Source organism: Falco cherrug, chromosome 4 (genome assembly GCF_023634085.1).
Source record: "Falco cherrug isolate bFalChe1 chromosome 4, bFalChe1.pri, whole genome shotgun sequence".
NCBI classification, from domain to species: Eukaryota; Metazoa; Chordata; class Aves; order Falconiformes; family Falconidae; genus Falco; species Falco cherrug.
In genome coordinates this window covers 28,312,136-28,324,045 of record NC_073700.1, presented here as the reverse complement: position 1 = coordinate 28,324,045, position 11,910 = coordinate 28,312,136, and the positions used below count along the sequence as shown (strand labels likewise).

Genomic DNA, 11,910 nt, shown 5'->3' with positions numbered 1-11,910 from the left:
TTAAAAGGAAGGTCATTAAGTTGGTGAAAAACAAAAAAAGTCGTTCTGAAGCGGTGCCACACAGCGTCCGTGTGCCTGGCCGAAGGAAACAGGCTGAACTGAAAAGAAACCAGCACTTTTAATTCCTGCTGAGTGATGCCCGAAGGGTGAATTACAACATGCAAAGCAAAAGGAAATCGAACCGTTTCGCGGAGATGACACTGAGAAAAGGGAGGACCCTCTGCGGAGGGGACATGACATTGAGATGTGGCACCGCGTCCTGGTGCCTGCGCAGGATTCGGCAGCAGCACAGCTCCCTTCTCAGCACCACTGCCGGGGGCTTTACGCTGCTTTTTTTTTTGGTCATTTACAGCTTATTTCTCAAACTGTTCTGGGAATTTGTAAACACTGAGCCTGGGTCTGGAGCATCACCCCTGGGATGTTCCCATTCAGGGCAGGATCCAGCACCGGGCTCTTTGGGACTGGCCGAGGCTGGTGGCAGGGCTGGAGGGGCAGATCCGTACCCGGCTGCTGCACAGCGCAGAAGGCAGAAGCAGCCCTATCCCTCCCTCCCACCCACCGCCCCTGCAAGGCAGTGAACAATAGCTGGAAGGCACTGCATGGTGGGGAAGGCAGGCAGGACCCCCACCTGGCTCCCAGGGAAAAGAAAGGGGCTGGGTGGGTGTGGAGCGGGTCAGGGCACTGACACGGCCAGGGATGGGATATCTGCAGGGCACGGACAGCGACTGACTCTTCCTCTTGGTCTTCTCCAGGCTGGGGTTTTCCCGTGGGATGGCTGCCATCCCTCCATCCCCCTTGGGTGGCGATTTAAATCATACATTTACTTCTACACATTTTTCAGTCACTTTTCTCGGAGACTTCGCAAATAGTGCGGCGATGCTACAAGGCTCCGCACAGGTGGGAAACGCTCTAGACGGGGAGGTTTCCCTCTCCCAGAAAAGAGGGGGTTTGTTGCTGGGTTGGCAGCAGTTTCCCCTCTTCCAGCCATGTTTGAATGCCTCAGGGGCTCCTGAGCCCTCGCTGTTGCTTCGCCCGAGCTTTTGTTTGCTTCCCGTGGCTCTTCAGCAGCACCTTCAGATGATCTTCAGGATCAGCCAGAGCTGGTGCTTCCCTGCGCTCAGAGCTCACTTGCCAAAGGTCCCCAGTGTCTCCATCATTACTCTGCTTGCCCTCCAGTCCAGGGCTGGCACTGAACTGCTTTTTCCCCTGCAATCTTTGCTAATCAGTGTGGGAGAAGAGGCCAGGAGGTCCTGAGCTGTGTGGTTCCTGGGAGAGCATCGCCTTCACGGCGGGAGCTGCGGTGACCCAGCAATGGGGACAGAGACCTGGGGACAGGGACCTCCAGCTCCTGTGGGCTGCAGCGAGGAGGTGCCGCCACGCTCGGGCTGCTCCTCTGATTGCTTCCAATACCGCAGGGTGCTCAGTTGGCTCATTAAGGGTTGCTGGGCTAATTAGTAGGATACATCTCAGTAGGAAAACGGGCAAATCGGACAGCGTGGGGACCAGAGGCACGCTGCACCAAGGTATCCGAGACACTGCTTTGCAAAAGACAAAGAGACAAGAGCATGTTAGGGACCTCACCGGTGCTACACCGTCTGTGCCGGGGTAGAGGCTACGGGGCTGCCAAAACCTCGGCAGCGCTGTGTGCTTGTCCAGCCTCTCCAGCCACCAGCAGGCAGAGGCACTGGGAGCTTCCAGGGTGGCATTTAACCCCCGGCAAAGGAGCCTGGGCAGGGACTTGCGCTTTTGCAGAAGCCTTTGGCTCCAGAAGCAAGCCCCTGCTGGGTTACTGGGGTGAGCTGGTGCAAGCCCCCGTGCAGAAACACTCCTGGCTCAGGCAAGGAGAAGCCTGGGGCAGGGATGCTCGATTTCCGTGTGGGGTGGGGGGGCACGCTTGCCCTCTTGCACCATCGCTGGAGCACCTGCCATGGCCAATAGCTGCTTTTTTCTGCCTGATTTAGACTAAGCCTAGAGCCTTGAAGCTCCCCAGCAATTTTCCCTCATACCGACTCTCAAGTCTATAATCAAAACAATTTGGGGGCTGCTGGCTGGGTGCCAAGAGGCGGACACAACCGCTGCTGTGCAAAGCCTTCCCACCTGAGTTTTTGCGGAGGTTTGAAGCTCAAATCCCTTGAGAAGTGCAGGAAGGGCTCTGGAGGAGCCGGGGGAGGCAGGGCTGGGCAGGGGGGCACTGGGAGAGTGGATGCTGCTCCCGTCCCCATCTAACACGCTCGTAGGCGGGGGAGCCCGGCAAAGCAGCCCCTCTTGCTGAAACACTGATCAGCAAACATACCTGTTGCTACTTGTTCTTCACTCCCTTCTGTTTCTGCCGATATATTTCCTCTGTGAAAGGCCTGTAGTCGGGAGGATAGGAATTTGGGGAGAGAGGGGCAAAAGAAGGGGTGAAGAATTAAAATCAGGACTACTGCGTGCTCTCCTTTGCACCCAGAAACTCTGCCCTTCGCAGGCTGGCACAGCCTGACTATTCCTGTGCCATGGCAATCCTCGGCTCGGTCTCTCTGACTGTGAAGCAGCTCCAAGCTGCTCCCATCCCCGTGTCAGGTGGGATGAGGCTCCGAACACGCTCAGACTCCCCCTGCATGCAGAGCAGCCTCAGCTCTCCGCATCTCCGCTCTCTTGCAAATACTAAAGACTTTTCACTGCTGAAGTACAACCACTGCTTCTGGGAACAATTCTGGGCTGCTCTGTCCTGGGCTGCCGGCTATTGTGGTGCAAAACCTCAGAGAAGCCCATCCAAGGAACTATGAAAAGCAAGCTCTTCTTGCAGGGTCTCTTCAGATGACACAATGAGTCCTCTCCTTGCCTGCCTTATTGTTCTTGTACAGACGGAATCAGGCACCCGAAAGAAAAAAAGCTCTCATTTTGATAAAAATAAACAAACGCATAAATGTTCCTAGAACTCAGCAAATAGTTTCAGAGAGGAATCTGCCCATTATCAAAACAACTGAAAAACAATCCTCTGTTTTCCTTCTTCCTCGCTGAATTAATTGGAAAAAACATCTCTACTTCTGCAGTTCCCCAAAACCTCAGGAGTTAAAACTGGTAGAAATAATTAGAAGCTCTCCAGTTTTGCAGAGCTACTCACCCCTCATACAGCATTGCGATTGTGTAGGAAATTGCCACTACAGCTGTCAGCAAAAGGCCAGCTGGGCTTGCGTGCCTGTTTTGAAAGAGAAGGAAAAGATCAGGTAAGTACATGGGCTTATGCAAGACCTGGTTTAGAAAGTGAAATGAGACGCTGGGCTCCATGAGAGCGCTCTCTTGCTCATTAAACAGAAGTGAACAAAAGGGTAAGTTTTTTTCTACTTAATGTTAACGGTCTTAGACAGATGTTACTTGGCAAAGACTCTTCCCCAGCCTACTTCGGCGACTTCTTTTAAGTCTGATCCCTGCACGTCTCTGCTAAGAGAGCTTCTGCTTTGATGCTAAGTCCTGAGATTGTAAGGCTGTTTAATAGCTGAGCAGCTGCTTACGTACGGCTGTGGCTCCCAGCCAGCACGCTATAAGGGAAATGCCTGATGTGCATGGAAAGATGGGCCACCCAGGGTGCAGGAGACACCTGGCAGACAGAGCAGCATATGGTACCTATACATCAAAACGGTGACTGAGGCATTGTAGGGCTGGGGATGGAAAGGTCCCTGCCTGCCCTGTGACAGGTGCCATGGTGGGGCTGGGTGCAGGGGTGCTGGGGGCTCAGTTCACATTTAAACCCAGTTCAAGATGTTTTAAGAACACACCATATCACCCCCAAGGTCCAGCTGAATGGTGTCCTTCAGCAGGAGGTCACCAGGCACAGCACTGGGGACTGACGTCACCCATGGCACCGCACTGTCTGGTTATGGGCAGAGGCGCTTGAGGGCTGTGGATGCAATGTGGATGGCCGTTCCTTTTAGCACCAAGGCCAAAGAATCAGGACCAAAAGATCTGCATCCCGTGCTCTAAAGAGAGATGTCAATGTAGGCTGTAATCCTGCATCACCCACCTGAGGACACTTCTTTGATGCTTGGCCCAAAAGTGTCTGATGCAGATGCCGGTGAAGGCAGTGGGGGCTTTGCTAAGGCACCAGGATTTCAGCTGGTGGGTTACAGTCCCCAAACCAGGTGCCAACACCATCCTGCAGTGTGTGAATTCCCCGAGGTGAGAGCAGCCACCCCAGGAGCCGTTCCCCACTTACTAATCCAGCACCTTTGAGGTCCAAGCCCCACCTCTCCCCAGCAAGGAGCACGGCTGTGTCCAGCTCACCACAGGCACCAGCCCCTACAAAACACCCTTCCTGCACCTCCAGCTAATGGCTGCAAGTGTTACCCTTAATTAGCACACTGCTGATTGCCTTTAATTGCCGGCTGTAGCTCAGCACTGAGCAGGATGAGAGCTGGCTGTCAGCAAAAAAAAGGACTCAGCTGGTCCTTGATGAGGATAAACATCCTGCGAGCCCTGTGCAAGGCGACTGGTGCTGCTGGGAAAACATCCCTTCAGAGGAGAGACCGAAGTACCCAAACCTCCCACTGAACCCGCTTTCAGGTACCGCCTGGCCTCATCAGTTCCTGGAGAGACGCACACAGATTTTCACCTTTTCACTGTTTCCATTTTGCAATAAGTTTTTCCCTCCCTAGGAAGCATTGGGCAACTTCTTCCTCTCCCAACCCCCTGCTATTACATGCTTAGTCATGTCTCCTCCTTGATTCCTATCAGAGAGAACAAATTTGCATGATTGTTTGTTGACAGCAAGACCTCTAATTGCATCATTTGGCTGCAGCTCCAGCTCTGATTTACACAGCCTGTTGCCATGAGTTAAAACACTTCCCTACCAGAGATACACAAAGCTGTCCCCAAACAGCTAATGCTCCATTTGTCTTTCGGGAGAAGGGAGGCTGCTCCGTGCGCACGGGCGATGGGAAGCAGTTGGGTGAGTTGTTTCTCTCTTAGGAGCTCGACCTACTTATTGGGCAACGGCTTGTGTTGTAGCAGCATTGATGATAAGTCAGCCAGGAAGGTTTCATGGTCCTGGTAGGAGGTTTTTTTTTTGCAAGAAATCCGTTTGTCCCCAGCCCGTGCCGCAGCTCCCCATGGCTGCGGGTGGTCTGCAAGAGCAATAGTGGGGGCTCGAATCCTTCTGTGCCGGCGCGCTGGTCCTGGGTACTGGATGTGGAACACCTGCTTTGCCCTTTCCTCCTGGTGCTCTTCATCTTCTGAAAGCCCTGGGACTCATCTTCTGAAAGCCCAGAAGAGTGCTGGGACTCCCCAAAAAAAACTCAGCAGCCTGAGCTGGAGCATGTCCAAAGGCCAACAAAGCTGGCAAAAGAGTCTAGAGCACGAGCCCTGTGAGGAGCTCCTCCTGGGGGAGCTGGAGGGGTTCAGCCTGGAGAAAAGGAGGCTCTGGGGGGACCTTATCGCTCTCTCAACTGCCTGACAGGGGCTGTAGCCAGGTGGGGTCGGTCTATTCTCCCAGGTAACAAGCGACAGGACAAGAGGAAACAGCCTCAAGTTGCACCAGGGAGGTTTAGATGGGATATTAGGGGAAATGTCTTCACCGAAAGGGTGGTCAGGCACTGGGACAGGCTGCCCAGGGAGGTGGTGGAGTCACCATCCATGGAAGTGTTCAAAGAACATGTAGATGTGGCACCTGGGGACATGGTTTAGTGGCATATTTGGCAGTGCTAGGTTAACAGTTGGAGTCTATGACCTTAAAAGTCTTTTCCAACCTAAACGATTCTATGAGCTGAGATCCCAAGGAAGAGAAACAGCCCAAATCACCGCACTGAGGGCTGTGCAGAGCCTCCCCAGGGCAGGCGGGCGGGCTCCTGGTGCCACTTTGCACAGCTCCAGCAATTTGTTAAGAGCAATTATTTGTCATGCTTCGCTGCCCTTTACAGTGGCAGCTTTTTAATGAGAAAAAGGAGGCAATCACGCTGTTATCCCGAGCCACTTGGAGCTGCCTTTGCCCAGGATTGTGGTGGAAGACCAGGCAACATGCACCTGGTGTGAAGCTGCTCTCTCGCAGGGGCGAAGAAGGGATTTCTGTGACAGAAACGGCTCAGGAGGGTTCAGCTGATTCTGCAAAGGTTCTAGGAAACAGTTCGATGCTCATCTTAGAACAAATAAAAATCTCATTATTCCTCCTTCCGTGCTGTTGCAGGGGTGGTGGTGCTGGTCATTTCTGCTTGCGGTGTGGTATGGGGGGGCTCATCCTGCCCCAGCTCTGCCCCACTCCCCCCAGCAATATCTGTCTGCCGTTGTGCCACTGCTGACCCCACGGCTGGCCCTCCTGCCCGGCACTGCTGCAGCCCCAGCAGCGAGCCCGCTCTGGCTCTCGTGCACCGTTCCCCAGGGTTCAGACCCCGTCCAGCACTGTGGGTCTGCCAGGCAGCAAACAGCCTCATGCAGCCAGCCCCGATGGCGCTCGGGGCAGGGGGGGGCAGGGATTTCAAGTGCAGAACGAACAGCAGCAGCGTTCAGTGGAGAGAAGAGAGAAACCATCAGCTTTACTTATTACCAGGGGCCTGAAAGTACTGCACACGTGGCTGAAAAAGTGACCAGAAAGTGACAAAGCACTTCATTTTTTCCACCGAAGTAGAAAAGAGGTGCTCACACTGAGGAGCACCAGTGCAAAATATCTAGTGATAACGGCCTGCAACGCTCTACAGGCTCCTGGTGTAACGCAGCCAGGGGTTTTTTCTCCTGGGCAAATAAATAAAATGTGATATTAAATGAAAACCACATAAAACTTGTTACACTGAATAGAGTATATTGCTCATTTGCTGCTAAATTACAGCCTATTCATTTCCTCCTAAGCAGGCTATTAAGCTGTGTTGTATCACATGAGGAGTGTTTCGGAAGTGTTATCACCGTGCAGTGGGGGAAAGGGTGTGTGGGCTTGTTTTGCTTTTTTCGGAGGTAATTACAGGGTCACGCTGATCCCCCATATCAGTACCCTGCCCCTGCTGAGTGACACCCGGCATGAATTCGGCCCTGACTGTTGATTTTTCCACATGCAGAGCCTGCCAAGGACCTCGTTCAGCTGCAGAGCATTTGCTGATGCTTCCTCTCTCTCCCCAGCACTTGGCCGTTATTTATTTTTCTACAATTAATGCTGCAAGTCTTTTATGACAGCAGAAGACTTTGCACGCACAAAAATAGTGAGGAAGCACAAGTCAGGGCGTGTTGCGCTTTCCCTGCCATTTTATTGCTGACTGCCATCACCGAGGGTCCCTGTGGGCCCTGGCGCAGCCTGGCCCCGCGCGCCCTGCCACGCACAGACCCCACGGGCACCCTGCAACCGGTGGCGTTTGCGGGGTGCGTACTCACATGAGGGCCCAGCCCAGGTAGACAGCTGTGCTGCCCCAGTACATGGGGTTATCCAGGATGCTGAAGGGGAAGCTGGTCACTTTTGCCTCCATCAGGATGCCGAAGTAATCCCCTACGGAGCAAACAAAGGGTTTCTGGTTAGGCTCCGTGAAGCTGGGAGTCATGGGGGGGGCTTTGGCACGCTGATGCCCTGTGCCACGGGGCATCCCTGCCAGGGATACGGAGCGAAGGCAAAAAGGAGTTTAGCTACTGACTTCCAGGCTGAGAAAACAGCAACAGATAGGTTGGCTGTTTACTCTGTGTCTATCGGCTTTTCCAGGAATGGCCCATGAGGAAGGTCTGTGCATTGCAACGAGGCTACGGCAGCCACGTCCCTCATCGGGGAGCAGCTCTTGAGGTCCCAGCTGATTCTGGCATTCTCATTTGAACACTGCCCATCTGATGCCACTTGATGAGGAAGCACGTGGAACCACAGGACCAAATCCATTTAATGGGGAAAGAAGCCCAGCGCACTGTAATGGTGTTTTGAGATGTTATAATCACGACTGCCACCACCAAATGCCCTCATTCAATGTCACCCTTATCTCATAGTTCAGAGAATTTCTCAGAATTTCAGAAAATAGCACCTCTACCTACAAAACACTCAATTATCAGCATGATGGTGATAATAGGTGATTGTCATCTGTAATGAGGAAAGCTTTCAGAACTGTCAGCACCCAACCAGCCTCCTATCTACCTCGGAGTCATCCTTCCAGCCTCCTGAAAGGATCTTGGAAAAGAAATGACAAGCAAGTAGATGTTATGCAGCTTGTGAGCAGCATTTCAGGGGGAGAAAGGGCCAGGATGCAGATCGCTGACTTCTGTTGGTCTTACAAGCGAGGCCACAAAGCCCAGCAAGGACTTTGCTCCAAGTCCACTGTACAAGACACAGCATCCATCAGCAAGAAGCAGTGCAGGTCCATCAGCCCAGGGAGCTGCCACCGCCCTGGGTCGCGTTCTCAGCTTTGCTGCCAGCCTGTTCCCTGACCTTGGGCAAGTCTCCTCCATCCCTCCCGGTGCTATTGTGCACCGATCATAATAACAGTCTTTCTTATAGCACCGAGGGTGGTGAGGATTAATGTATGGTGAGAAAGTGCTTGGATATCCAGATAAAAGGCATTACAGGAGTGCAAACTATTCAAGGTTATTATTATTACCTGGATCGTAGTGTAATTTCTTTGACCTCACACAGTGCAAAAACATTTATTTCTAAGGATAAACAGCACCTGCCCAATTAGACAATACTTTTGGGCTTTAACTACAGGCCACTAAGTGAGATAATTGCCTGGTATTCATACTATATGTTCTCACAGTTACTTGGCAATGCATTTCTGAGATTGTTCTAGTAGAAAGAACACATCACCCCCCTGCCACAGCCCATTTCCGTGTGTTCTTATGTGTCAAAATGCTTCATTATACCCTGCCTGCCCTCGCCTTTGGGTTGAACACCTCGCTCTCCAAATGGCATTTGCACAAAGCCCTGGGTCCGTGCAGTGGCAGTGGCTTATCCGTGCCTGGCACGGGGGGGGGGGGCCTGGGACCCTCTGGCAGGCTCCCTGCCAGCAGAGCACACAGCAGCTGGGAAGAGCGGGCAGCTCCCCCAGGACACGAGCTTTTCCAGTTTAAACCCTGCCTCTAGACCCACACAGTTAAACGGACATGACCACCAGAGAGGACCTGCAGTTTTTCTGCTCAGGCAGGTGCGAAGGGAAAGGACTGCGCGTCGCGTGGCACAGCATCAGCCTGGCACATCTCCGGTGCCCCCGTTAAGCTCTCAAATCAGGAACCAGCTCCTTGTCAGGCTGAGGGACTTTGGTACCTAGTTTGAATTATTTTTTGCTGGAGGTCAGCCTAACTCTCGTGGCACAGGGTAGACACTTTGGATCACAGCAGCAAAAAGCCATCTAATGCACTCCACAAGGTCCCCCCCGTCCCTGGAGCCTGACCTGGGCTGAAGCACCACCTCCACTTCTCTCCACAGAGCCTCTGGCTTCACCATAGCCCAGTAACAGACTTTGGTCAAGTCAGATTTACTTGAAATCTTAGTCAGTGCTGGAAGGAACTGCGCTCGGGTGCGAGACAGATAGGCTCAGACAGGCAGAGCCACCTCTTGGTGCCATTGGCTTCCAGGAAGCCAAACCCTTGTTCCTACGTTTGTCGGGAAATAGGGCAAACGGTGAGGCAGACGGTGCTGAACTGATGCCTGAATCCCTGCCAGGGCACGGTGCGGAGACAGGGGCCCAGGAGGATGGCTGTGCTGGGGAGAAAGCTGCCGGGGCAAGGGGCCGCATCCAGCTGCCGCAGAGGCTGGGGTCGGTGCTGCTGTGCGGGAGATGGGGTGGCACAGAAAGGCTTGTTGTAGAGGGGTGACTCTCTGCACTGCTCTCTCGCTGCACTGTTTAGCCCACCTGCAAGAGACAAAGTGCTCTGCAGCCACTCCAAAGCTTAAATGTGCTGTTAAAGAGGAATCTGCCGGGCAGCCCCAACGTGGTCTCTTCTGCCCTGCCTGGTTCAGCCCTCACTGCTGTAGGAAAACCCCGAAGGAAAGGGTCAAATGTTATTCCAGTAAGTTTTTGAAGTGCTTGGGTGTCAGAGGCTCTCTCAAAACTTCTCTTGAGCTCAGATATCAACTGGAAGAAGCAGCTGGACACCCCCTTCTTGCCAAAGCAGTGCGGCCCTTTGCTACCTGCAGTCAGAAGTGCTATCACCAAGGAGGACCCTGCTCCTCCTGCAGCACCAGCACATCACTAAAACCCTGCATGCAGGAGGACGTTGGAAGTACTAGTCCAAAGGGATCCCCAAAGACCTGCAGACCCCTTGTCTTCCCCAAGGCTGAACAACATTCTCCATTAAGAGTCTGCTGACTTGGAGTCATGGGGGCTTGCACGGAGCTGAGAAGCCGTTATCGGTCCAAGGACGGATGCTACATGGGGCTCCAGCTGCACCATGCCTCTGTGGCACAGAGGTCCCGAGCCAGCCCAGCTGCACTAGCCCATGGTCTTGGCCTCTCCCCATCCCAGCTCAGCTCTGCCCCAGTGCCCGTCATGCCCCGGCTAGCAGAGAGTGCTGGCCTCACGCCCTGCTTGCATCATGCAAGGCTCGGAGCTGTGCAGCCGCAGCCCGGTACACTGGTAGCACAGAGACCTCCGCCGGCCGAGAGGATGGAGCAGAAGTGCCCGATACAGCCACTGACCCCTGCCTCCTCTGTGCCCCGGGGGATACGGGAGCCACTGGTCATGCAGAGCAGAGGGGGACAGGGCCACTCTCACTGCTTATGCTGAGCCTGACTCACTTGTTTGCCTTCCCCCAGCAGTTCAAGTCCTGTGGATCCTCCTGGTCGGATGAATCAGGCTTACATAAACAACCCTAGACCTGGCTGAACTTCAGGAGCATTCAAGCAGCTCTTGCTGGCGGGTACTCCTGTGCCCAGCCTCCCTGGACATGTAGGCACAGTGTCACTCCTACAGGCTGTGGCTGATTTTGGAGGACAGGGGTGTAACATGGGGCCAGGAGTGGGGCTGCACAGATGAAGGGTGAGGGCATGTATTCGGGAGTGCTGAGCTCTATTTCTGGTGGCAGGATCTTGGCCAACTCAACACATTTCTTTGCAACTTCACTTGAAACCTGGAAGGCTTATTACCTCCCTCTCTTCTTCCTGGCGACGCTGCAGGAGCTAATTGAATTTGGTTTGTAAAGCACTTGCAAAAGCACAGCCTAAATGCAGTGTCAAAGCTGGGGCTGTGATTATTTCAGCCAGCGGGAGCTGCCCCTTTCCTTAGATATTTATTGTTCCTGTCTCTATTTTATTTTTATGAATTCCACACATACTGGCATGTTTTTAAAGTCAACAATGCTAATAGAATTACTCTCTAAATGTGAAAGCAGGCGCGGTGGAAAATGCCTTCTCCCATAAAGCGGCAGATAAAAGAATCTGTCAACGAACATCGGGTTTATTGCAGAGGGAAAAGCAAACGAGATCTTGCATCTGCCTGTGTGTCGAGTGGGTGGGGGCATAGAGCACAGCTGCCGGACAGCTCGCACCCGCTGCGCTGTGCCGACCTGGTCGTGGGGTCTGCACTTGGGGTCCCTTTTCTGGAGGGCATTTGGACTGTCAGATTATCAGGTGCTTTCCAAAATTTCAGACTTGACATGGAAGGTGATGGGACTCATTGTATAAAACCACTGCCAGGTAAGGACATGGTGAGATCGTGCTTTGGTATCATAAAGCCAAGAGAAAATCTAACAGCCCCAAGGACAGGGACAAGGAAATTCTTACAGGACTCTGCCCTAGCAAAAGACCCTTGCAAGAATTAAATGCACATTCTGCTTAAGCTGTTGAATTTTTGGTGCTTACCTAGGAACGTCCCAGTGAATCCCAGTGCTAAGAAGCTGGAGATGACGAACAGGGTCCCTACAGCCAAGATGGCCAAGCCCGAGTAATAGCCCCAGCGGCAGTCCAAGCCCTCCAGCTTCGGCTGGCTCTTCATGGCTTCTGTAAAGCTGTCAGAGAGACAACAAGGGCTGTTAAAAGCGGCGACTCATTAC

The 11,910-nt window shown here is 53.2% G+C and overlaps 1 protein-coding gene and 1 long non-coding RNA gene across 4 annotated transcripts in view; one reads left to right on the top strand and one right to left on the bottom strand.

Annotated features, from left to right (window-relative positions):
- Positions 1-99: 99 nt before the first annotated feature.
- Positions 100-11,910, bottom strand: part of PEMT (phosphatidylethanolamine N-methyltransferase) — a 43,514-nt gene continuing 31,703 nt past the window's right edge. For 2 of the 3 annotated variants that reach the window (XM_055708728.1, XM_055708730.1), the window contains exons 4-8: positions 11,720-11,865; positions 7,327-7,438; positions 3,107-3,181; positions 2,294-2,354; positions 100-1,535 (exon numbers count right to left, since the gene is read on the bottom strand). In XM_055708728.1, the coding sequence (XP_055564703.1) occupies positions 2,300-2,354; positions 3,107-3,181; positions 7,327-7,438; positions 11,720-11,865 (388 nt within the window). In that variant the 3' untranslated portion in view covers positions 100-1,535; positions 2,294-2,299. Of the gene's footprint in view, positions 1,539-2,293; positions 2,355-3,106; positions 3,182-7,326; positions 7,439-11,719; positions 11,866-11,910 lie in introns of all 3 variants that reach the window. The other variant, XM_055708729.1, reaches the window with a different exon arrangement.
- LOC114014927 (uncharacterized) lies at positions 3,188-8,502 on the top strand. Its single transcript, XR_003558627.2, has 2 exons — positions 3,188-4,927; positions 7,646-8,502. It is a non-coding gene; the product is annotated as an uncharacterized LOC114014927 (long non-coding RNA).